The sequence below is a fragment of the Bos javanicus genome, chromosome X, assembly GCF_032452875.1.
Source record: "Bos javanicus breed banteng chromosome X, ARS-OSU_banteng_1.0, whole genome shotgun sequence".
NCBI classification, from domain to species: domain Eukaryota; kingdom Metazoa; phylum Chordata; class Mammalia; order Artiodactyla; family Bovidae; genus Bos; species Bos javanicus.
The window spans coordinates 113,916,275-113,942,589 of NC_083897.1; the positions used below are offsets into that span (position 1 = coordinate 113,916,275).

General features: G+C 39.7%; 1 protein-coding gene across 10 annotated transcripts in view; it reads left to right on the forward strand.

Moving 5' to 3' along the window:
* Positions 1-26,315, forward strand: part of DMD (dystrophin) — a 2,228,404-nt gene that overhangs the window by 1,487,357 nt on the left and 714,732 nt on the right. For all 10 annotated transcript variants that reach the window (XM_061410475.1, XM_061410469.1, XM_061410467.1 and 7 more), the window contains one exon: positions 4,584-4,692. In XM_061410475.1, coding sequence (XP_061266459.1) covers positions 4,584-4,692 — 109 coding nt within the window. The remainder of the gene's footprint in view (positions 1-4,583; positions 4,693-26,315) is intronic.

Here is a 26,315-nt window from a genome sequence, read left to right on the forward strand (position 1 = left end):
AAGGAACTTTACAGCCGAATAGAAAAGATGAGAGAATAAAAAATAAGGGCACAGGCCAGGGAACAAAAAAGGAAAGCAAAACTAAATGAAATAGAATATATATATGTTATAATATATATTATTTATTATATATAAACATGTAAATTTATATATAATATACTATTTATTATATTTATAATAATAAATGTAATAATTAATTAATTTAATAATAATACCAATAGTATAAATATAATAAATAATATACATTTATATATAAATAATATATATTTATCCATAATATATAAATAGCCAATTTCAACTCTAAGTGCAGCAGGTACTTGAAAAGTTGCAAGAGTGTTTTTGTGAGCAGCTGAATAAAAATCTACAGCCATTTTATGTGATATCATTTGCTAATATTTATGAAAGATTGGTTAACATACACTTCTGAGCTTCTTTGTGGTATCAGATGTTTGTGGTACACTGGGGGCTACTACTTAATTTTTTAAATTTCTACATCTGAAATCATATAAACCTTATTTACCCATATGGAAAAAACAATGGGCAAAATAACATTCTAATAAATGAATAGACCATTCAGAGTTTTATGTATTAATAAAAGAGAATTGAATACATAAACATGTTATTTTCAGGATAACCTAAACCAAATCTTTTAAGCACTGAAATATTTTAATTTTAACTATCTTAATGAAAACTTTTATTGACTATCTTCTGTTTTGCTTCATTAAGCAGTGCATAATAACTAACGAACAATTTTATAGTACTTTACAGTTCACAGAGTTCTTTTCATATAAAAGATCTCATTTAGTTAATCCAACAAAGCTATGAGTTAGGTAGTAATATTATATACATGTTTCAAGGATGATGAATTTGACTGACCTACCTGATTTTGCTACTGCTGCTGCTAAGTCGCTTCAGTCGTGTCCGACTCTGTGGGACCCCGTAGACGGCCGCCCACCAGGCTCCCCGTCCCTGGGATTCTCCAGGCAAGAACACTGCAGTGGGTTCCCATTTCCTTCTCCAATGCATGAAAGTGAAAAGTGAAAGTGAAGTCGCTCAGTCGTGTCTGACTCTTCGCGACCCCGTGGACTGCAGCCTACCAGGCTCCTCCGTCCATGGGATTTTCCAGGCAAGAGTACTGATTTTGCTAGTAATCACAAAACCAGTGTAATGAGTTAGGGCTGAAATCCAGGACTTCAGATACTAAAACGTAGTGTAATTTAAAACTTTCTTAATTTTCAGGGTCATCATTATAAGCATCAATTATTGTTCTGTTTCATTGTACAGTTACTGATGCTGAAAAAGCTTCTCAGCATGGGTGCCAAACTGAATCTCAGAGACAGAGTTTTGGGTGAAGTAAAAGAGATTAGCTTTATCGCTTTGCCAGGCAAAACTGTGTGTCCCTATGTGGGGGAATTGGGTGAGGAGTTTTATAGAAATGGTTCAAGGGCTGAGTTGCTGATAAGGATAAGGGTGTGTGCAAGGCCTGCATTTCTTTAATCTGGCCTCAGGGGTCTCCTGATGAGCTTCTGTGGATCTTGAGGTTATCAAACCTTGTCTCTGGAATGAAGAATGCTTCATCAAGTAGTTAACATCTTCCATTTGTTGGAGGTTTTAGTTCCGCAGAAGAGCTCAAAGATATTGTTCTGTGTATCCCTTGAGGTGGAACCAAGAACCTGCATCAAGGCTGCTCTGCTGTTTCTTGCCTGTTTCTCCCTTGTCGTTGCATCCCGTCCCTTTCCTGATTAGCAACTATTTGAACCTGAGCTTTGGAACACAGGGAAAGTCATGGAGGCTGAATGAAGCGTATTTCCTACCAACAAGAAATAAGGGACAGAGAAAGGTTTTTGTGCCCAGGATCCCCACAGGGTCCTGCTCAATTTCATTGTGCACATGGAGTACGAAGTTCAGTACTGATCACTGCATCTTCAGTTGAGACCCAGATGAAATAGTTAATTTTATTTCAGAGGCAGGCTGTTAGATAAATACTTTAAATATTTAAAATCTAACTCAGTGCAGTGAGATGCTTACACCATGAGAAGAAAGTGAAACCTAAGCCAACTGTAGAAACAGCAAATTCCCATCTCTCCTCGCCTACTCACTATGGGGCCATATGCTTGCTGAGTGTAAGAGTGGGCAGATCTCAGCAGTATGTAAGTCAATCTCTAATCTCTCTCTCTTCCTCTCACCCTCTTTGTCTCTCAGCATATACAGGTGACTTCCTATAGGTTATATAACGTATAAGACCATTTGCCGCACCCTTATCCCTTCAATAAGTGACCTAAGATCATGATGTTTTCAGATAGCTACTTTTACATTTATTGTCTCTTCCCTAATATCTATTGCTATTTGTTGTTGCTGTTGTTATCAACAACTTCTAGTTCCTCTTATTATTCTTTCCCTGGAAACTCACTGTAATTTAGCAGGGGAATCAAAAGACCAAATACATACATACATACATATATATATATATATATATATATATATATAAATTCACCAGCCTTGGATGATATTTAATTCTCAATGTTTAGCTCTGATGTCAGAACAGAAAAATATCTTCCACGTGTCATGACTTTCTATGGTAGTTTTTCCTCACTGATCAGAGGCATTTTGTTGCTGTTGTTCACTTTTAGATTCAAGGCTTATGTTTTAATAAATAAAAAGAAATAATATTCATTGATGTGATAGTAAATGTTTGACAGCATGTACTCTGGGAGAAGAAATTAAAAGCCCTGACTTGACATGAGGTCAGACATAATAGAATAAATTACCTTAAGAGCACAGATGATAGTTAAAATAGGAAGTGATAACTTTTTACTATTTATTTTAGTATTTATTCCCTTTGCAGCTTTGCTTAAGTGGGGTTTTTCAAGAAAATTAAGTCCTATAGAAAATAATTTAAGACCTATTTTCTTATTTTTATCAAGGATGATACATATCTATTCCATTGAGGATGGCTAGGTAATTCATTGCTTATAATGGATGCCTTAGGCTCTGGTCCTTGACAATCAACATCAGCATCAACTGGAAAATTGTTAGAAGTGTCAATTCTTGGGCCCTACCCAAGATCTGTTGAATCTATAACTCTAAGGTTGAAAGCCAGCTGCTGCTGCTGCTGCTAAGTCGCTTCAGTCATGTCAGACTCTGTGTGACCCCATAGATGGCAGCCCACCAGGCTCCCCCGTCCCTGGGATTGTCCAGGCAAGAACACTGGAGTGGGTTGCCATTTCCTTCTCCAATGCATGAAAGGAAAAGTGAAAGTGAAGTTGCTCAGTCATGTCTGACTCTTAGCGACCCCATGGACTGCAGCCTACCAGGCTCCTCCGTCCATGGGATTCTCCAGGCAAGAGTACTGGAGTGGGGTGCCATTGCCTTCTCCATGAAAGCCAGCAGTCAGTGGTTTACCAAGTCTTCCAGGTGATTCTGATGGCCCCAACATATGAGAACCACTGCTCCAAAGTATTATGATAAATTATCCCCCCAATCCATTGAGAAAGTTTGACCTAGGACCTTTGAGTTCTCTGCTTCCAGCTAGTGGAAAGGGAAAGAATGGATGCAGAAACCTCACTCAATTTTTATAAGGATCAGCCCAGAACTGACAGATATTACCTCTCCTCACATTCTACTGACAGTAAGTTATCTTACGATTATCCAGCGTTACACTGGAAGTGGCTTGGATCTGTTCCTGAGGACCTATTAGCAAATTTCCAGACACTTTGTGAGCTACTTGATGTTCTTTTGGTAACTAAAATTGGCTATAGTTGGACAATGTACACCACAGAAATTAGCAAACACTAAAATCAATTTGTTTCTTTGTTTTCCCCAGAGAGCCACTTGTTAACATATACACGTCACTGACCATATACAGGCTTGGCTGACCCTACTGCAGCTAAAATGACCCTCAAAATGGTCCTGCTTTGAACCAAATTGGCTGAGCCTTTATACTCTCACCTTGATCAGTCTTTGAATAAGGGCCACCCTGGGAAGGGCAAGTCCTTAGGCAAGGTAGATCACCATAGCAGAGACAGTCCCAGAAGGAACTGACACCTGACACCTGAAGGATGTCTACTGACATGTTCTTCACCATTTGGGACAAGAGTACTTCCTTGAAGTGGACTCAGAGGCTTATCCCCATGTGTACCTCAGCCCCTCCTTCCAAGTGTTGCTAATAGGATTGATCCGGAGTGAGCCAGGGCAGTAAGATAATTTTAACATCCTCTGGAAAATTCTGGTATGCAGCCACACTAGATACTATTTAAAACAGTCAAGCCAATTGCTGAGATGACATTTTTTGTTTATTTGTTTTGCTTTCAATAATGTTTGCACTCTATGTTTGTCCTTTCAATGAAATTGTGCCTGGAGCAAGAGCCTATATGCAGCAAACAATCAATAAAAATTTGTAGTGAGGTTGGTTGAAGTATTTAATTAAAATACCTTTGAAAGGAATTCCACCCAGAAAAGTTAATTTAGAAGTAAAATATGATAGAAATACAATAATGTATTCACAAAATAAATTAATAACTCGGTGAATTAAGTTACTGCAAGATGTTAATCGAATAAATAACATGCATGCTTTTCTATTAAAGAGGAAGTTAGAAGATCTGAGCTCGGAGTGGAAGGCGGTAACCCACTTACTTCAAGAGCTGAGGGCAAAGTGGCCTGGCCCAGTCCCTGGACTGACAGCAACTGGAGCACGTAAGTCTGCTGGATCGCATCCTCTGTGGCTTTGGACATTTGCTCGAAAGCACAACAGTGAGATGCTCCCTGGGTTAAAGGGAAAATGAGTTGCAATGCTGAAAATAGGAATAAACTTGGGTTATTTACAATGCAAAATGTCTTAGAGCTTAGGTTCCTTGGAAAGAGATTGATTGAGCATATGGAGTCACCAAAGTATATAGGGGTGTGCTCTCCAGAAATGTACCTACAGTGAAGAAAGACCCATAGCAGAGATAGCAGAAGGGGCTGAGGGGCTGCAGGGTGATTTGACTGCAAGAGAGGCCTCAGCCCACTCCACAGGAGCCTTAGGGCTGAGTGGGTTGTCCAGAGCCCTCCTGAATGGCAAGAATAGAGCTTGGCCTTTGTATTCCTGAACCAGCCAGCCTTTGCCCAGGGGCTGCCCACTGGAAGGAAAAAGGAAATCTTAGAAGAGTCTTCTGGGCCAAAGGCAATTCTCAGTAAGGAATACTATCAGTGCTTCTAGTCGGACTGATGGGTGTGTTGTTCCTGAAGAGGGAATCAGGGTAGAGCCTCCAAGACTAAATATGTAAGGACCCCATCTCCTATATCCTTTAGATAATCTTATTCAAATATGCCCACACAGGGACTTCCCTGGCAGTCCAGTGGTTAAGACCCTGTGCTTCCACTGCAGAGGGCACAGGTTCAATCCCTGGTCAGGGAACTAAGATCCTGCAAGCCATGCAGTGTTACCAAAAATATAAAAATTCCCCAAACCACAGAAATACACACAGTCCCCCTAGCACTTCCCTCTGTTCCATCTGAAGACAGTCTTAAGAGCTCTTCCATTTTTAGTTCAAGAAAAAGGAAAATGGACCATGACTACCACAAGTAGACTTGGGGGAGAAATGTTTTTTCATTTAGCTATAGTTTTAACTTTTGTTTTTACTGCATATTTTCAGTCTATTCTTTTTCACTTTCTATTCATTTCTTAGTAGAAGGTATGCATAAAATCTCATGGCAATGTTAAGGCTGGCTTTGAGTCCCATGGGCAAGGAGCCAAAAAATTTTTCTGCTATACCAATTCTATAATTAGATAGAACTAAAAAACATCTCTTTTTTTCTGTTCTTGTTTTTTGCTTCTTTTTTTTCCCTTTTCTACTTTTCAAAGATCAGATATTTGCAGTATTTAACTATGGTTCTTCAAGTAAAGTTGATTTTTATTTCATATCAATTAGAAATATACCACAATGGAAAGATCACCCAAGGTAGCACAATGATAATTCAGTAGAAGGCATAAACAGCGCTTAGGTTAGAGATGCTCTACAATCTGGGAACAGTGTGTCTTGTGTACCCCTGGGGTTTCTAAGAAGACATCAGAGTTAAATTTGATATCAGATACTTTAAAAAGATGTGTGAGAATTCTTTCTTCTTCCTTTTTTTTGGTCAATCTGGGACACTAAAATTGCTCTATCAGTGTTTATCTTCAATGAATTATATCAGGTTTATTTCTTCTTATGACCTGTAATTTTTGGTTCCCTCAGCACACATGCATAGTTTGTCCCTATATAATCATTTATTGGTGTTTGTTCTCTAGCTTTCTCCTCATATTCAGCCTCAGATTCTCTAACTCTAAAGAAATTTGGTTCCAATAATTTGTTTCTATTGAACTCTGATATAATTATGGGTTTATGCTCCTGTTTAAGCTATTTTCACATGGTTGAAAGTTTTGAAAGGCAGGGCACAGAAATCTATTTAACCTGTAAAGTTCTTAGATGTGACTATAACAGTTCTGTTGGAGAATAGATTCAAAGTTCCAGTTTCAGTTTCCAGAAACATATTTAATTCATCTACTTAATATCTATTGAGTAACTTCTATGTATTGAACATTATACTAGGTGCTGAGAATGCAGCATAGAGTAAGTTCCCTCCCCTCATGAAACCCTTCTAGTTGACCTTTGAACAACATGAGTTTGAACTATGCGGGGCACTTATGTGGAGAATTTTTTCAATAATAAATATTCCAGTACTACATGATCCATGGTGGGTTGAATCTGTGCATGTGAAGGAGCTGCCTAAATGGCAGAAACATAAGTGCACAGAACAGACTGGATATTCAACTGTGCAGTAAGTCAGCCCTAACCTCAGTGTTAATCAAAGTTCAGCTGTACTCTGATTGGAAGAGAAACAGGATGAGCAAATAAAGAAAACAGATACTGTCTCAATATTGTTCAGAGTTACAGAGTTTAGTCCACAGATTGATATCAAATGGGCACTTGTTAAAGATGCAGAATGCCAGGCCCCACTCCAGACCCAGTGCATCAGAATCTACATTTTAATAAGATCCCTAGGTAATTAATTTGCACGCTGAATTTTGAGAAGCACAGTTATGGAGAACAGGAAAGCAGGATAAGAGAGAGTGAGCAGGAATGAAGGCATGATTGCCTGAAGTTGGGTCAATGAATCTTTTCTACTAAGCAAATACTTGAGAAAGCTGATGGAAGTGAGGAAATGAGCGAGGTACATATCGAGGGGAGAGTGTTCCAGTCAAAGATACAACAAAACACAGAGGTAATGAGGGTACTGCAAGCACTGCGGGTCGACCTCCTGACAGACCAAGGGACGCTGACCCCTTTTGTGCATTAGTAGCCAATTTTTATAGGCTCAAGACAAAGAAAATTCCTACTGGAAGGGTGGCATTAGGTGATTGATTAGGGTGGGTATTTTTACCTAATATGGGGTCAGGGAGCTGGCCAGTCTAGGGGGGCGAGGGGTCTCATGGCAGTGATTGCTATGGGGCTCAGTCAGTTCTGGAGATGACCTTGGTATGGGGCTCCATATCTGTGGCCTTGGTATAGGGATCCACAGAAAGTGAAAGGGTTAATTGTTCAGCCGTGTCCAACTCTTTGCAGCCCCATAGACTGTAGCCCATCAGGCTGCTCTGTCCATGGAATTCTCCAGGCAAGAATACTGGAGTGGGTTGCCATGCCCTCCTCCAGGGGATCTTCCCAACCCAGGGATCAAACCCAGGTTTCCTGCATTGCAGGCAGATTCTTTACCATCTAAGCCACCAGGAAAGCTCACTTGCTATTAATCAGAAAGCCAGCAATCTGGGAAGACAGAGAACTCATGTCCCCAAAAAGCAATTCTGACATTTCTGCTTGGTCATGACAGTTTTAAGGGAAGAGGGGAAATAATCTCAGTGAATCATTGGAATGGGGTGTCAGAGTCCGTGCCATCCTTCACTACGCGCAGGCTTGGCAATGTCTTGTGGTCTTTGTTTAGATATTCTCTTGTTCACACAGTTTGTTCGCACGTTTTTTTTTTTTTCATGAGGTTACTGAAGGCAAAGCTAGAGAAGAGACCTGGTCATCTGTTAATTACTTATTCTTCATTTCTACTTCTTTGATCTATGGAAGGAACCAACAAGTCAGGCAAGGTATTGTATAATCAAAAGATGTGAAAGATGTGCTCAGGCCAGTGATGATTAGAGCTTGGAGGTGCCTGGTTTAAAGTTAGTGAGAAGACACGAGGAGACTCCTGCAGACAGCTCTTTTCTGCCAAAAGCTGCTTATAAAATCAAACATTCCTTTTTCCTTAATGTGGTAGTTTAAACATCAGAATTAAGAATTGTTTAAATTTCTGGAAGTCAGGAATATAATCTGAAATAAGTACAATATATAAAGGGAAAATATAATTTGTAATACAGTTCTGTTATCTGATTATTATTTCATGTACTATATTGTAATACAATATGATTTATCATTCATCATTATAAATTTTTTTCCATTGCGCTCCTACTATTATTCTAGCTGCTTTTGTATATATGACTTTCTCATCAAAATAATTGCCAGGTATGTATGGTTATACACAATATTTTTAAGGTAAGGATCACAAGGCTCGGAAGGGAAATAGATGAAGGCCATACAGCTGGAAAGAAACAGAGCCAGGGTTATAATCCAAGTGTGTCAGGCTCCAAAGCCTGTGTGTTTTGTGTGTGTGTGTTTTGTTTTGTTTTTTGTTTTTTCGCTGTACTATCTCTCTGTCCAAGAACCTAATGGAAATTCTAGATAGGAAGGCAGTTAGCCCATAGTTAATGTTATTAACTCAGTCTTAAGGTGTATGAGGAGTAAAAGCGAGAAATGTTTTTCTGTCTTCTCTAATTAAGGAGTAGAAGAAATCAGTTTACTGTATTTGAATTTCTTAAAATCATAGAACTCTGAGCCTAGAATAATCACTGGAAGTACCTAGTTGAATGTATTTCTTCTATATGTGTGGAAATGGAGGCCCAGGGACCTTTTTAAAAACACTAAACCAAGCTCCTTTATGATTTAATCTATGTAACATGATGAGGTGGTCCTGCCTGAGCTATATAAATTGTTTCAGGTTGCAAGACAAAGAGGCACACTGGAAAAAAACTTTTTGTTGCTGTTGCTTAGATACCTAAGTATATCATTTTTCTTATTTAGTCACTATGTTGTGTCCACCTCTTTTCAACCCCATAGACTGTAGCCTGCCAGGCTCCTCTATCCATGGCATTTCCCCGGCCAGAATACTGGAGTGGGTTGCCATTCCCTTCTCCAGGAGATCTTCCTAACCCAGGAGTCAAACCCATGTCTCCTGCTTGGCAGGTGTATTCTTTACTTCAGTTTTCTATCTCTGCATTAAAACACTCTAAATGTAATGGCTTTAAACAAGGGTTATTTACTTGCTTATGATTTTGTGGGTCTGCAGTTGGGCTGTGGTTCACTTATTAGGTGTTCTAAAGGTCTTGCTAGGGGCCATTCTTGTACATGCAGTTATTTGGAAACTCAACAGAAGCTAGATGATCCCTCAGATATCTGACAACTGGCTGTTGGCTGGAGAACCTTGGTTCTTCACAACACCTATCATCCTCCCATAGGCTGGACTGGGTTCATTATATGGCATTCTCAGGGCAGTGTTTCGAGAGGATGAAAGTAAAAGCTACAAGATGTCTTGACACCTAGACTCTGTCATTCATACAACATCACTTCTGCCACATTCTGTTCATCAAGGCAAGTTTTCAGTCCAGCCCAGGCTCAAGACTTCACCTTTTGAAGGGAGAGCTGTGATGTCACTGCCAATGGATGTGCATTACAGGGAAGGGATGGCTTTATTGTGGCCATCTTAACACCCAAACCACTGTACTGAGAAAAAGGGAAGAAAGCGGAGATAAAAGCATTGGTGTATATGCAGAGTCCTACATCAGTGACTCTCAGACTATACCGTACATTAGAATCACCCATTTCTTACTAAAGTACAGACTGCGGGGCTTCCATCTGGAGGTCCTGATTCAGTAGATGTGGGGTAATGCTTGAGAATTTGCATCTCTAAAAAGTCTCCACAATGCACTGATGCTGCTGGTCTTGAGACTGCACTTTAAGAACTATTGCCATAGGTTTATGATCAATGAGGAAGGAGTTCATCCCTGCTTCCTGCCTGCAATGTAGCATGGAACTTGAATGAGAGCCAGCGCTGTGGATGCCAAAGGGAACTCCAGTTGTTCCAGCACAACCCCCACCAAGAACTGTGGAGCTTGGGAGTTCAAGGAGGTGTACAGCATGCTAAGCCTTAGCAATATTTGCCTAGCAGAGCAGCTTAGACCTACCTGTGGGTGGAACAGCCATGCTTATACGCAGCTCCCCTCAAGACTCTTATAAACGATTAGGTAGGCAGGCAGGACTTTGCATGGGCCTAAAGGCCTGCTTGGCAGATGGAGGCAAAGAGCTGACAGATCTAGTTGTAAATGTCAGTGTGAATCCTTTCTTACCCACAAGCTGCTGGGTCTGGGAACATTCACATTCCACTATACCCGATTTAGCATTTCTGAAAGAAATTGCATATAGAACATGCTTTATGTCAAGACTCCAAATCAGGATATTAGAGTTCTTCAGATTTCCCAGGGTAATAACTGGGAATGAATGACCATTGTATAAATAGACTCATAGAAGTGCCAGTTAATAGAGGTTTCTGGTTGATTAAACACTGGTAAAGCCATGTCTTCCTGTAATTAATTTTGGAGAGAGCCATTCTCAAGTGTAATTAGGCAAGTGCTGTATTGGAGGTCAAGAAGCCTAAATTCTAATCTCAGTTGTGCTACCAACTAGATAAGGGATCGATGCACTCTCTTTGTAGAGAGTCAGATAGTAAGTATTTTCAGCTTTGTGGGTCTTGGGATCAACTTTGTCACTGTATACTAAAAGTAGCCAAACCGTAGATAATATGTAAATCAACAGGCATGGCTATGTTCTATTAACAGGTTATTTACAGAAACCAGATAAGGGCAGGTGGGTCAAATTTGGCCCTTAATGGCCTACCCATGGCCCCTCAGCACTTGTCCTTCTGGTAAACCCTCAGGCTTCTGAAGGCAAGTACCTATCACTCTGCCCAGGCCCTTTCTCTTGCTATAGGAGAAGCCCACTCACTTGTAGAGGATGTGCTAGAACAGTGCTCAACCACTGATGGAGAGGAGTTGATGGATAAATAGCACACCCTCTTCATTCCTTGGGTAGGACAACTCCAGGGCTGAACACCAGAGGTCTTCAGTGAGTTGAACCACAGTTGGCTACAGTGATGACCTGTTTTATTAGCATGCCCTGTAGACACTTCCTTCCCATTCCTATTCATCTCCTTATTCTTCCACCACAGCTTCCTGGTCTCATCTGCCGATTAAAGTTGTGTTATTGTTGTTTGGTTGCTAAGTCGTGTCTGACTCTTTTGTGACCCCATGGACGGTAGCCCACGAGGCTCCTCTGTCCATGGAATTTCCCAGGCAAGAATACTGGAGTAGGTTGCCATTTGCTTCTCCAGGGGATCTTCCCAACCCAAGGATCAAACATGCATCTCCTGCTTGGCAGGTGGATTCTTTACCACTGAGCCACCAGGGAAAACCACCAATTAAACTATTTGTATGGCAACCCACTATAGTATTCTTGCCTGGAAAATCCCATGGACAGAGGAGCCCAGGGGGCTATACCCCATGGGGTTGCAAAGAGTCAAACATGACTGAGTAATTAACATACACACACAATCAAATCCTCGTTTTATAGTCTACTTCCGAATGAACCGAAATTAATACAAAGAGGCTTATAATTAGTGCCATGGTTGTACTTTTTACATGAGTTTTGTTGTGATTCCCATTCTGTAGATGAGAAAACCAAACAACAGAAGAGTTTGTCCAAAGTTCCAAAGCTAGTAAGTGGCAGAGTGGGTATTTGAAGATACATCTCTGTAATGCCAAAGCTTATGTTATTAATCAGAACAGTGTATTTCAAGCAGTGATTTATTGATCATCTAAAGTTTTGAAGGCTGTACTTAAATATCAAACACATATAGCATTATTTCTACATTTATTATTTGCACTTCACTTGCCTCTCTAGCATTCAATAAAGCAACCCAAGGCTAGTTCAGTTATCTTTTAAGTATCTAGGCAATTTGGTAAAGAGATGTGGTTAATTGGAACTTAAATATAATCTTGGAATATTGTTTATTTGTTTGATTTAAATTCTGAGAAAAAAAATTCATTTATTATGAAAATAACCTTGGTTTGTCTGCAGTGATCATGAGAGAAGGAGGGAAGGAAGCTGTCAATTAGTTCTCACATTCTTACTCCTCTTTTGGGTCCTCATCCTTCTCAGAGACACAGAAAGGATTGCCACCCAGAGCCTTTCCAGTTTTGGCTGGGCTTCCAACTGTTAATTCTGCCTCAGCTGAACCTTTTGGATAAGGCTCATCAGTTTCAGCCAAGTCTTTCTCTGTTTCATTAACAGATGACTGTTTTATTGAAAACACTTAGAACAAGGCTATACCATCCTTGGTTTTAGAATTAAAACCTCTAAACCTTAAAAAAAAAAAACAAAACTCCCTGAAAGTCTAAAACCCTAGGAATATGATTTTATACCAGAAAATAGGAGGTCCCCTAAGCAATTATGATAACAGGATAAGAAATGAATTTTTGACCCTTCCCAAGAGATTTCAAAGCCCTGAGCAACTACAGAGACCCTCCAGCTCTTGGCAGGAATAAACTACTTAATTAATTAAATCTTATTTTTATATATCAGTGAGGTAAGGATGCTTGAAATATAATGAGATAGAAAGGAAAGTGACACCAGTGGAGCCTGACTGAGGAGTCCCCAGTGCTGCTCACACTGATGAGAATGAAGTCTTCACATGTAGGCAGGGGGAGTCTTTGGTTCCAGGCCAGGTTCTTCAACAAAGTTCCCTGGTTCACAGGGAGGATATAACAGTGGTGTCCTTGTTAATATCCAAGACAGTGATTGATTGTGAAAACCGGAGTATTTAGATGTTAATTATCCATTTTTGTGATGATGAAGTTCCCTTTGTTCTTCCTCTCTTAACCTTTTGGCAGTTTTATGGCTTGGTTACCATCTCCGGTTAGGGCTGAGCTTTGGGGTCTGCACTGGCAAAGGAAGAAAAGCTCACATCTATCATTTCTAATGCTTGTTGGCAGCATTCCTGGAAGTTTCTGTGTGTTGGGGGTAGGGTGTGTAGGAGAAGGAGGAGAATAACATCAGTGGTTGAATAAAGTATTCTGATCATTGGGGATTTTTCAGTTACTCATATCCTGCATTTTTATAGAAATAAAGGGTTTATTACAGTAAAATTACCATAGCCTTCTTTTATTATTTAACTCCTTCCCAAAAAGGACCTTTGCTGGAAATCATTATAGAATATACCGTAATGTTGTATTTCTTCTCAAGCTATTATTAAGGAGAAATTAGGACTCTTTAAACACATTCAGGAGAGAGTAGGCACCCCACAGTCCACAAAAGTTAGGCTTCTCCCTGTATTCTTAATATTTTCCAAAATTTTGCTGAATCATTTTGAAACCAAATACACCTTAACCCTCAAAGAAAGATTTCAAACGGAGGAAACTATAATAGTTTGCACTTAAACCATATATTCTAAGATTGTGGCCTTTGAGAGGTCATTCATTCTTCCCTACTATCTTCAGGAAAAGATCTTTCTCTCTCTCTCTCTCAGGAGCAATCTTAAGGTTAACTGCATACTCTGCTTGGGGCTGGTGCACTGGGACGGCCCAGAGGGATGGTATGGGGAGGGAGGAGGGAGGAGGGTTCGGGATGGGGAACACATGTATACCTGTGGCGGATTCATTTTGATATTTGGCAAAACTAATACAATTATGTAAAGTTTAAAAATAAAATAAAATTGGAAGAAGAACTTCAAAAAAAAAAAAAAAAAATAAAGAGAAAGGTCACTGACAAAAAAAAAAAAAAAATAAAATAAAAATCAAGAGTGGGTGGCATTCCCCCACTGTTGTTATACTCGAAACCATCTTTCAACTGCCTAACACAAGTTCCAGTTACTGTCTAAATTACTTTCTGAGTAGGAAAAGTACATTTTGACATTATTTGAAGTCTGTTACCTAATCTCCCTTCAAATTTTGCTTTTCTGGCACAAATCATGTGAGTCCCCATAGCCTGTGAACAACAACAACAAAAAATGCCATCTCAAATGTTTAAATCTCTCTGTGTCTCAAGTGTTTCAACATCTCTGTGCCCCCACTTCTAACATCCCAGGTGTGTTTTCCATACTTTTCTCTGTCGTGGGCTTCAGAACTGGATCCAGTTCCATAATTGCCATTCTACTCACAGCTCAGTTACATCACAATGTCAGCATTCCCTTTTCTTACCTTTATATGGTGATATTATTTTCCTGCTATAATGTTCTACTGGCTCCTACTAAATTTGACAGCTGTTTGAGGACTTGTTGTTTTTTTTTTTTTTTTCCCACATTTTAGCTTAGCCAGTCATGTCTTTCTGTGTGTGTGTGTGTGTGTGTGTGTGCTGTCGTATCCAACTCTGTGAATCCCTGGACTATAGCCTGCCAGGCTCCTCTGTCCATGGGATTTTCCAGGCAAAAATACTGTAGTACACAGGATTGCAAAAGAATCAGACACAACTGAGCACACATACATGCCTACTAGTTAACCAAATGGAGGTGGAGTATAAGGAGAGGGATGTATGACCTGGAGATTAAGACAGAGGTCCAACCTAGAGACGTAAATGTGCAATTTTTAGCATAAAGTTGAGTTATGAGGTGATACTAGTTAAAGCCAAGCAGTGACTATAGATAGAAAAGAGAAGATACCCAAAGACAGATCCCTGGAGGACTTCATTGGTGAGAAGTAATAAGTAATAGTAATAAGTTCGGAAGTTGGAGGAAAACCAAGACAGAGACCTGGAAGCCAAGTGAAGGAAGTGAGTTAAGAGGAAGGAATTGATAAACTGTGTCAAATGTGCCTATAAGTCTAGTAAGAGAGGGTCCGAGAATCACTCTTGAATTTAGCGAACTTGGGGAAAGTAATAGAAGGATGCAATGCATAAATTCAAGGAACCCATATATCCAACAGCTCACTCAATGTCTGCACTCAGGTGTCCCCCAGACTCATCGAATCCACCATGTCTACAACTGAACTAGGGAGTTTCCTCTTCTCCCTTTTCTTGTATCTCCAGGCAAGAATACTGGAGTGGGTTGCCATTCCCTTCTCCAGGGGATCTTCCCGACCCAGGGATCGAACCCAGATCTCCTGCATTGCATGCAGATTCTTTACCATCTGAGCCACCAGGGAAGCCCTTGCATTTCTTATCTCAGGCAATAGCAACAGCATCCAATCAAGCCAGTACTAGTAAGTGATCCTGGAGGGAGACCCCCTTCTCCCTCACTTTCCTCACTGAATCAACCACCAAATCCTTCTGATTGTAGTAATACTTAAATATCTTTGAAGTTATTTTGTCCATCTGCATCCCTTCCACCACCATCATGGATGCCTGGCCTTCTAATTGATTTCATTCACCTCCCTCTAATCCATTCCCCATAAAAACATACTCCATAAAGAACAATCATGCAAAGTATAAACCTCCTTCTTTTATAATTCTGTAATGGTGCCCCCACTGCTTTTAGATTAAGTCTCCAAATCATGAACATGGTCACCAGATCTTAGACAATGGTTCCCCTGCTTACCCTTCTTGTTCAACTGTCCGCCTTTTTCTTCAAAGTCCAACCCTTCTGGCTTTCTTCAGTTCTTTTAGCAGGTCTGTTTCTTCCTGGGCTCAGGGTTTCCATACCTACTACTCTCACCTGGATGATCTCTTTTCTTATTCATCCTTTAGATCTCAGCTGCACAGGCTCTTTCTTTGACCTATTATATGGCAAGGTATACCTTTTCTCTTTCGTATCCTTGCCATTATTTTGATTAACTATTTGTGTCATTATTTAATTTTCATTTGCTAACAGACTGTATGTTCCAAAAGGATCCTATTTTATATCTTGCTTATCAAAACATGCCCTTTTGTGTATGCAGCTTTTATTCAATGACAAGCATGTGATAGTGTTAAACTCATATATTTTGACTAAATTAACAGTACTTTTAGGGTTGGATCAAGTATGTCGATCTCCTATGTAATTATAATGCCAGAGAGACTAAGTGCTTATATGGTTGTCCAGCTGTTTAGTAGCAGAATCTGGACTCAAGCCCACTTCTCCTGAGTTTGGTTTCAGTGCTTGTCCATATTCTTATATATCTCAATTTGTTTTTCAGCTTAGACATAGCTGACAGATACATTCATCTGCACATCCTCAATGGTAAACCCTAAGTTTTTTTAAAGGCTGCAATATTGATCAAATAGGGATGTGCTGTGGCTTTGATGCAAATCTTGTAGCCTAAATCATTCCCATCTCATTCCTTAACTCTCATTCTTGACTGGGCCTTGATATCCAATTTGAGAACCTCTACTTTATAGTCTAACAACACATGCTATATTCCTCTTAACATTTATACAGTCTATTTCTTCTCTCATCTTCAATATTTTAAGGAAAATATGTTCTAATCTCCTTTTCCAAAGTACTTTCCAGCCTATGATGAGTTCATTAAACAAACATTCCATGTAGCTATTCTAATATTTATGCAAGATTGCTAACAGCACTAACTCTATCAGTGCCTAAATTGAATTATAACCTACCATAGGAGAAAAGTCAGAATTTTAACACCTTCAGTTCTTGCTTTTGAGATAGTTATCACAACTTCAAAAAATCATTGTTATCCCACATTAAAAAGCAGAAGCTAAATAACATGCCACTAGAAAAGTGGGAGACATTATTAAAATAAAGTAATTGCCACTGTCACTTCAGTTTCCCAGGACTGTTCTTTCTTCTTGAAGAAATTTATGGATAAAAGATATAAATAAACTTCCTATGTTTACTATGGATTCTAAGTACAGGAGGTAGTTTTCCTTCTCCTGTTGAAATGAGTGAGAATGTTGTTTCCTTGATTATTAGTATTTTTTATTGGAGTATAGTCGACTCAATGGACATGAGTTTGCGTAAACTCCGGGAGTTTACCCGGATGGACAGGGAGGGAGGCCTGGCATGCTGTGGTCCATGGGGTCGCAAAAAATCAGACATGACTAAGCGACTGAACTGAACTGATAGTTGATGTACAATATCATGTTAGTTTCAGGTGTACAGCATGGCAATTCATATGTATATATTTTTTCCTCAGATTATTTTCCCTTATAGATTATTATAAAATATTGAGTATTGTTCCCTGTGCTGTATTAAAACATTTAACCCTATGATTTGGTGATAAGCATTTTTGCTTGCTAAATCTGACAAAACCAAAATAGGAGCCCTATTATTTTTCTTCCTGATTCTTATTTCTTTAAGGTAAAACGTGCCTCTTTCTTTTGAACCTGTACTCCATGTATAACGAATAAGGACAGGACTCAGAACGGAAGCATGCACTCAGATTTGAGGTTTTTTCTCAATGTCAGGACCCAGTTTCACAAGAAATTTTATTTTTTCCTGGTACAGCTGACATCCATTCCCACCAGCTGAAAGACAAACTTGTCTAATAAAGCTTTCAGATTCAGTTTGCTGTCTGCATACAGCTTGAGGATCTCTGGAGGTCATTCACAGCATGTGCTGCAATCCCAACAGGGAGAAGTAATGAAAAGATTCTGGTTAAAAAGCTGACACTATCCCTTCTAACCTCTTTGAATGTGAATATAATAAGCAAGTTTATAGACACAAATCTCTGTGATTCTGGGGATTTCCATCTTGATCTCTGACTCCAAGGAACATTTGAATGCATGGATTTGTATCTATTATCTGGGTGAATAAATGCTTCATATTGAGCATATTGAAGAAAATGTGCTTTACAACAAAGATCCGATGTAAATCAGGCAAAACAACATTGTCACTCCATGTTTAACTCCCTTAGAGGGTCTCTGAGGTCTCACAGTCTGGTTATATTCCAGTAATACCTAAGTATATCAGAGCTTTTTTCAAAAATAATACCTGCTTTCATTTTGATTATTCCCCCTGGCTTTTGCATTGACCCGAACACATCTAATATTTATCTTAGAGTAACATGCATTAATGCCTCGCTCTGTACCAGGCATTTTGCTAAATACTCTTTATGGATTGTTCCATTTAATCTTACAACAGCCTTATAAGATAGGTTCCACATGAATTCCTTTTTTCTTTCTTTCTTTTTTTTTTTTTTGTTTACCATAGGAGGAAAGTAAAGCTTACAGAGAGTTGTTATCCCAAAGACTTTCATATCCTAAGGAGGCACAGTACAGCATTCCCTAAACTCCATACCTATCCTTAAATCTTTATGTGAAACATACTTGATCTTAGTAGTACAGGTGATGCAATAGACTCCACGACCACGGAATCGACTCTACTGTGGCATTCATACTTATGTAATGTATTTTCCAAATGAATTCAAGAACCATAGTCCTGCTTATCCCTATTTTCTTCTCTTATATGACATCCAAATCTTATATTAAAGCCATGCAGGTGAACTTAAGTCTTAAACAAAAACACCCTTGATGCTTAGTACTAACATTGGATATATTGAAATGATTTCAGTAAAAAGCAATACATAATAGCTTTTTTTCTCTTTTTCTCTCCTGGAAGATAGGGCCATGGGGAAAAAAAAAAAAAGTGTTGAGATGGTAAACCTGATTCTCCCACAGTGTTACTATTGAGCTTTATTTACTCTCCCAATTCTATATATGTCAGTTCAGTTCAGTTCAGTCACTCAGTCCTGTCCAACACTTTGCGACCCCATGAATTGCAGCATGCCAGGCCTCCCTGTCCATCACCAACTCCAAGAGTTCACTCAGACTCACGTCCATCGAGTCAGTGATGCCATCCAGCCATCTCATCCTCTGTCGTCCCCTTCTCCTCCTGCCCCCAATCCCTCCCAGCATCAGAGTCTTTTCCAATGAGTCAACTCTTCGCATGAGGTGGCCAAAGTACTGGAGTTTCAGCTTTAGCATCAGTCCTTCCAAAGAACAGCCAGGACTGATCTCCTTCAGAATGGACTGGTTGGATCTCCTTGCAGTCCAAGGGACTCTCAAGAGTCTTCTCCAACACCACAGTTCAAAAGCATCAATTCTTCAGTGCTCAGCTTTCTTCACAGTCCAACTCTCACATCCATACATGACCACTGGAAAAACCATAGCCTTGACTAGACGGACCTTTGTTGGCAAAGTAATGTCTCTGCTTTTCAATATGCTATCTAGGTTGGTCATAACTTTCCTTCCAAGGAGTAAGCGTCTTTTAATTTCATGGCTGAAATCACCATCTGCAGTGATTTTGGAGCCCCCCAAAAAATAAAGTTTGACACTGTTCCCACTGTTTCCCCATCTATTTCCCATGAAGTGATGGGACCAGATGCCATGATCTTCGTTTTCTGAATGTTGAGCTTTAAGCCAACTTTTCACTCTCCACTTTCACTTTCATCAAGGGGCTTTTTAGTTCCTCTTCACTTTCTGCCATCATGGTGGTGTCATCTGCATGCTGCTAAGTTGCTTCAGTCGTGTCCGACTCTGTATGACCCCATAGATGGCAGCCCACCAGGCTCCCCGTCCCTGGGATTCTCCAGGCAAGAACACTGGAGTGGGTTGCCATTTCCTTCATGTGCATATCTGAGGTTATTGATATTTCTCCCGGCAATCTTGATTCCAGCTTTTGCTTCTTCCAGCCCAGCGTTCCTCATGATGTACTCTACATATAAGTTAAATAAGCAGGGTGACAATATACAGCCTTGACGTACTCCTTTTCCTATTTGGAACCAGTATGTTGTTCCATGTCCAGTTCTAACTGTTGCTTCCTGACCTGCATATAGGTTTCTCAAGAGGCAGGTCAGATGGTCTGGTATTCCCATCTCTTTCAGAGTTTTCCAAGATCAAACAACCAGTACAGTGGCAGAATTATAAAAAGTAGATCTGGGAGAAGACCACAAGGCACTATAGGTCTAGTGCCCTGCTACAGTTCAAAATCAGTTAAAGAAATCTGTTTAAACAGTGCTTCATTTCATCTCCTCATAAAGAATACCACAACCTGCTTGGTAAACTCTTTTAAGTGTTTATGTTTAGAGGTGACTTTCTGAAAATACTGCATAGTCTTTTCTTTGTTCAGTTGCTGTGAATAAATGGACCCCACTTTTTGGCATGAAATAATTGAAATGAATATTGCCTTGGACTTCATCCAACCGAGCACACAAACCAGAAACCTAGGGTTCATCATCTCTTCTAGAAAGCCTCCCTTCTGCCCTCACTGCCATAGTTTGGTCAGTCATATCTGACTCCTTGCAACTCCATGGACTGTAGACTGCCGGGCTCCTCTGTCCATGGAATTTTCCAGGTAATGTCGTAGATGCCCCAACAGTATGTCCCCATACCTCTTTTTGCCGCCCATCTCCTATTTCAACCAGTCCACCGCCCTCCTCCTTTTCATGCTTCACACGGTAGGTCCTCTTAAGATTTCACTTGAAAGGAGTTAAATGTTTAAAAAGCACTAAAATCCACTGGACTAGATGATGTTGAAATTTCCTTGAAAATAAAAGAAGGTGGAATTAACAGCCTTGTTAGAACTTATCAAAATGGATCTTGCTGACCCCTCTACTAGCCAGTTCCCCACTTAAGCATGCTCCTAGACCAGAGTATATTTTTCACAACTGGATAAATCTGGAGCATTATAGTAAAAGCCAGTGTGAGAAAGGCAGTGGGTGCAAGTGGATTGAAATGGATGAGTGGGCAGAACTGAGTGGGCAGAAAAGAGGAGCACAGGAATAAGCCAAACCAAGATGCATGCTCGAGGAATACACTGACAACAGCAGAGGAGCTAAAGGAATAAGGCAGGTCAGACTGCCATGTGAATATCAACAGAAACAAGTCATGACTACAGTGAGTGAAGCTGGAAATGGGGAAAACAAAATGTTGAAATCTGTATGATGGTATATAATAAAAAGCTTTACAAGTTTATAATACCTACTTTTATCTTAAAAATACCTTTCAAGAAAGAAGATGATCTTGTTGCTATAGTGGGGGAAACTGAATAAGCGGGAACTCGTGACAGAAGCTTCATTATTCCTATTTCTAGTCTCTCCTTCTAACTATTAATACATTGGAGAGAACAGGAACTTATTCACCAAATCATAGCATACTGCAATTAGGAGATGCCTTGTGAAGTTTGGAAGCTGTAATTTGGGACAAATTAAAAATCTTTATTTGTATAAAGTAAGTTACTAGTTTAGGAGAATTTACTATTTCAGTGAGAGGTAAAGGTTAATGACATAAATCACTTCAAGAAGGTTTTAAATCAGGGGCTGGCAATTTTTTTTTTTTTAAATGTAAAGAGCCAAATAGTAAATATTTTTGGCTTTGCAAATCAGAAGGTCAACTCTATAACTGAAGTACAGAAGCATTCATAATCAGTATATTCATAGATTAATGAATGTGATTTTGTTCCAATAAAACTTTATTTTCAAAAATGAGTGGTGGGTTGGATTTGTCCTGAGGACTGTAGCTTATTGACCCCTCTTTTAGACAAAAATTTACAGATAAGTTCATAGTAATTAAGAAAGATAATGTGGATTGTTGAATGTGTTTCTCCAATCCTTTTAAAGCTTCTTCCAAAGAGAAAAATATTTCTAATGCTTACTCAGAAGAAAGAATGCCATTTGCCTAGCATAGAATGGAAATTTGTAAAGCCTTCATAATAAAATAAAGACACAGTGTGAAACACTTGGTACAACTATTAAGAAGGTTCCACTGTCATTTGGAAAACATTTAGGGACTTACATAAATAGAATTAAACTAAATCATTTTGTTCGCATTTTGGGAACATTTCCTCATCTCAGCAACAGAAGCACCATAAAAGGGGGATTTTAGGGGTAGTTTTTTACTGTTATTATAAACATATATTTTTAATTATTGAGGTACTCTTGCATAGATATTATTCAGTTCAGTTCAGTCGCTCAGTCATGTCCGACTGTTTGCAACCCCATGAATCGCAGCACGCCAGGCCTCCCTGTCCATCACCAACTCCAAGAGTTCACTCAGACTCACGTCCATCGAGTCAGTGATGCCATCCAGCCATCTCATCCTCTGTTGTCCCCTTCTCCTCCTGCCCCCAATCCCTCCCAGCATCAGGGTCTTTTCCAATGAGTCAACTCTTCATATCAGGTGGCCAAAGTATTGGAGTTTCAGCCTCAGCATCAGTCCTTCTAATGAACACCCAGGACTGATCTCCTTTAGGATGGACTGGTTGGATCTTCTTGCAATCCAAGGGACTCTCAAGAGTCTTCTCTAACACCACAGTTCAAAAGCATCAATTCTTTGGTGCTCAGCTTTCTTCACAGTCCAACTCTCACATCCATACATGACCACTGGAAAAACCATAGCCTTGACTAGACGGACTTTTGTTGGCAAAGAAATATCTCTGCTTTTTTTTTTTAATCTCTGCTTTTTAATATGCTATCTAGGTTGGTTATAACTTTCCTTCCAAGGAATAAGCGTCTTTTAATTTCATGGCTGCAATCACCATCTGCAGTTAAGTAGAGGTAATAATTTCAAAATCATCTGGAGTCAAATTACTGCTTACTCCTGTAGGGACGACAATGTTATACATCACTTCTGAGCTTGTTTTGAACATTGAAACCACTGGCATACTTCTACAAACATAGAATGGTCTTCCAAAGAAGTCGAGGAGCAGAAAAGCCCTATCATAATGCCACTTCAACTGACTACCTCTTAAATAATGCACTAGTTGGAAAGAGATAAAGTATGTAGTTAGAGTCAGCAGGAGATGTCACTCTCAGGGAGATGAGAAGCCATTTTCCAATATCCTCTCAGTTACAGGTGAAATTCTTTCTCCAACTGTTAGCTGTCATTTTATGTACTAGAAAAGAATATCTTTTAAGAGAATTGGAAGACAAGACACAAACTGGGAAAAAAAATAATATTAGCAAAAGACACATCTGATAAAGGACAATTATTTTAAAAACAGACCAAAAAAAAAAAAAAGACTCCTAAAACTCAACAAACAGCCTGATTAAAAATGGGTCGAAGACCTAAACAGACATTTCACCAAAGAAGACATGTGTCATATTAGCATATAAAAAGATGTCCCACCTATAGATCATCAGGGAAATGCACATTAAAATAATGAGATACCACTGCCCACCTATTAGAATGGCCAGAATCCAAAACATTGACCACACCACATGCCAGTAAAGATGTGGAGCAATAGGAGCTCTCATTGATTGACTACTGATGGGACTGCAAAGTGTATTAGCTCTTCTGGAAGACAGTTTGGTGGTTTCTTTACACTAGAAAACATACCATACTTTTACCATATAATCCAGCAATTTTCTGCTCCATGGGATTTTTCCAAAGAAATTGAAAACTTATATCCATACAGAAGTCTGGACCTGGATGTTTCCAGCAGTTTTGTTCATAACTGGCAAAACTAGGAGGCACTCAAGATGTCCTTCAGTAGTAGGTTAATGGATAAATAAACTATATTACAACCAAGCTAGAGAATATTATTCAGCACCAAAAAGAAATGAGCTCTCAAGCCATGGAGAGACATGGAAGAACCTTAAATGCTTATTACTGAGTGAAAGAAGTAAAAACAAAAGAATAAGTGATGCTGAAAAGTCTACACACTGTATCATTCCAACCATAGGCTATTGTAGAATAGACAAAGGTATAGAGACACTAAGAAGATCAGTGTTGCCAGTGGCCCTAGGATCGGCATGGGGAGAGATGAACAGGCACAGCACAGAGGATTTTTAGGACACTGAAAATAGTCTGTATGATACTATAATGATGGATACATGGCTTTATACATTTGCCCAAACCCATAGAATATACAACACCAAGAGTGTACCCTAAGGTATACTTTGGGTGGTATGCTATGGACTTTGGATAATTATGATACATCAATGTAAGTTCATCCTTAATTTTTAAAACTCCACCATTCTTGTGAGTGATGTTGATAGTCAGGAAAGCCATTGCATATATGGAGGCAGGGAGTAGCTGGGAATACCTCTGCACCTCCCTTTCAGTCTTCCTATTAACCTAAAAGTGCTCTAAAATATTGTCTTCAGTTTTTTTCACTTCAAAGAAAACATTTGGTATGTATTAGTATAATCAATTTATCAATACAGTAATTCAACAAATAACTTCTTAAGCCTTACCATGTGCTATGTTGTATGCTAGATGCGAAGGATATAATATTGACCATGAAAAACACAATTTGGGGGCTCTCAGAAAGTAAGAGAATTAAATAGCTACATTTTATAAACACTAGGATATAGAATGTTATGGGAGAATCATAATTCAGTCTGGAAGGGGACAGTTGGTAGATGGAAAGTTCTCTAGAAAAAAGGAACTTTGATAGGAGATTTGAAGGATACATAGGTGTGCCTAGGCCAACAGGTTGGGGGGTGGGGTCAGATGAGTCAGAGTCCTCCTCTTCTAGGGAAATGGCAGAAGTAAAGATGAAGCAACAAGGATCCTGGCATTTCTTGAAAAATTCAAGTATGGACAAAGCATTGAGTTGGGTGAGGAGCAGATGAGAAGGGATATGTCAAGGAGGAGGTTCTGAATGATGCTGAAAATACCACAGCCTTAAATTGTTCTTTAAGGATTGTTAGAGAAATCAATCACATTTTATTTGGAGGGCAATTGAAAGCCCCTGGAGCTTTTTTGAAGAAGCCAGTGACATGATGAACTTGGGTTTAAGTGGGCTTGTTCTACAAAAGAGTGGAGGATGACTTAGGTAACGGTAGCACTGGAGGCTGTGCCAGTGGTCCAGATGAGAAAGAGTGATGACTTGAACTAGAGAAGTGAGAAAGGGAATGAAGATTGAAAGGAGACTAAAGAGATACTGGGTGGATGGTAGTGGAAATTACTAAACTGTGGATGTGAGTTCAGTTTTGGATACATCAAGTTTGAGCTGCTTGCAAGGCCACTAAGTAAACTAGCCATATGAATCCAGAGAGAGGTTTAGGCTAAAAATACAGATACCAGACTTCCCTGGTGGCTCAGACGGTAAAGCATCTGCCTACAATGCGGGAGACCTGGGTTCGATCCCTGGGTAGGGAAGATCCTCTGAAGAAGGAAATGGCAATCCAGTACAGTACTCTTGCTTGGAAAACCCCATGGACAGAGGATCCTGGTAGACTACAGTCCATGGGGTCTCAAAGAGTCGAACACGACTGAGCGACTTCACTTTTCGCTTTTTTTGTCTTGGATACCAGAGTTGTCCGCATGTACAGTAAAACATAGCTTAAGTCTCAAGAGTGATGATCTCCTAGGAAGTACATGTAGAATGAGAAGAGGACTTGGGACAGAATCCAATCCTGTAGAAATTTAGTCTCCTAAGCCAGTGAAGGAGACTGAGGAATGGCCAAAATCAGAAATAGAGAACCAGAGGGAATGAAGCTAGACTTTCAAGAAGTGTCTCTTTAAGTGGGTAGAAGAAAAGATGGAGGTGGTGGTAAGATTCTTCCATGGTTGTTTTGTCAGAAAGGTTCTATGAAAGTATATTGGAACAAGGGAATTAATAATAACTAGAAAGTGTAGTTAGTAATGGTTCCAGGTTGGGCTGAAGTGATGAATCACGGACTCTAAGCTGAAGAGGGCAGTAATTGAGGAGTAAAGACAGAAAAGTCAGAAGAACGGTCATCTCTAGGAGGTTGTGCTATGGGGGACACAAGGATGTATTCCAAGGTATGGCATGCATGCGTGTGTGCTTGTCGTTATCTGAGTCACTTCTGAGTCTTTGCAAACCTGTGGACTGTTGCCCACCAGAGTCTTCTGTCCAAGGGATTCTCCAGGCAATAATACTGGAGTGGGTTGCCATTTCCTACTCCATCAGGGCCCGTTCAGTTCAGTTCAGTTCAGTCCAGTCACTCAGTCATGTCCAACTCTTTGCGACCCCACAGACTGCAGCATGCCAGGCCTCCCTGTACATCACCAACTCCCAGAGTTTACTCAAACTCATGTCCATTGAGTCGGTGATGCCATCCAACCATCTCATCCTCTGTCATCCCCTTCTCCTCCTGCCTTCAATCTTTCCCAGCATCAGGGTCCGTTAGCTTTGCAGAAAACGTGTTGTCAGCAAAAGAGACACTGATGTATAGATCAGTCTTATGGACTCTGTGGGAGAGGGAGAGGGTGGGAAGATTTGAGAGAATGGCATTGAAACATGTAAAATATCACGTATGAAATGAGATGCCAGTCCAGGTTCGATGCACGATACTGGATGTTTGGGGC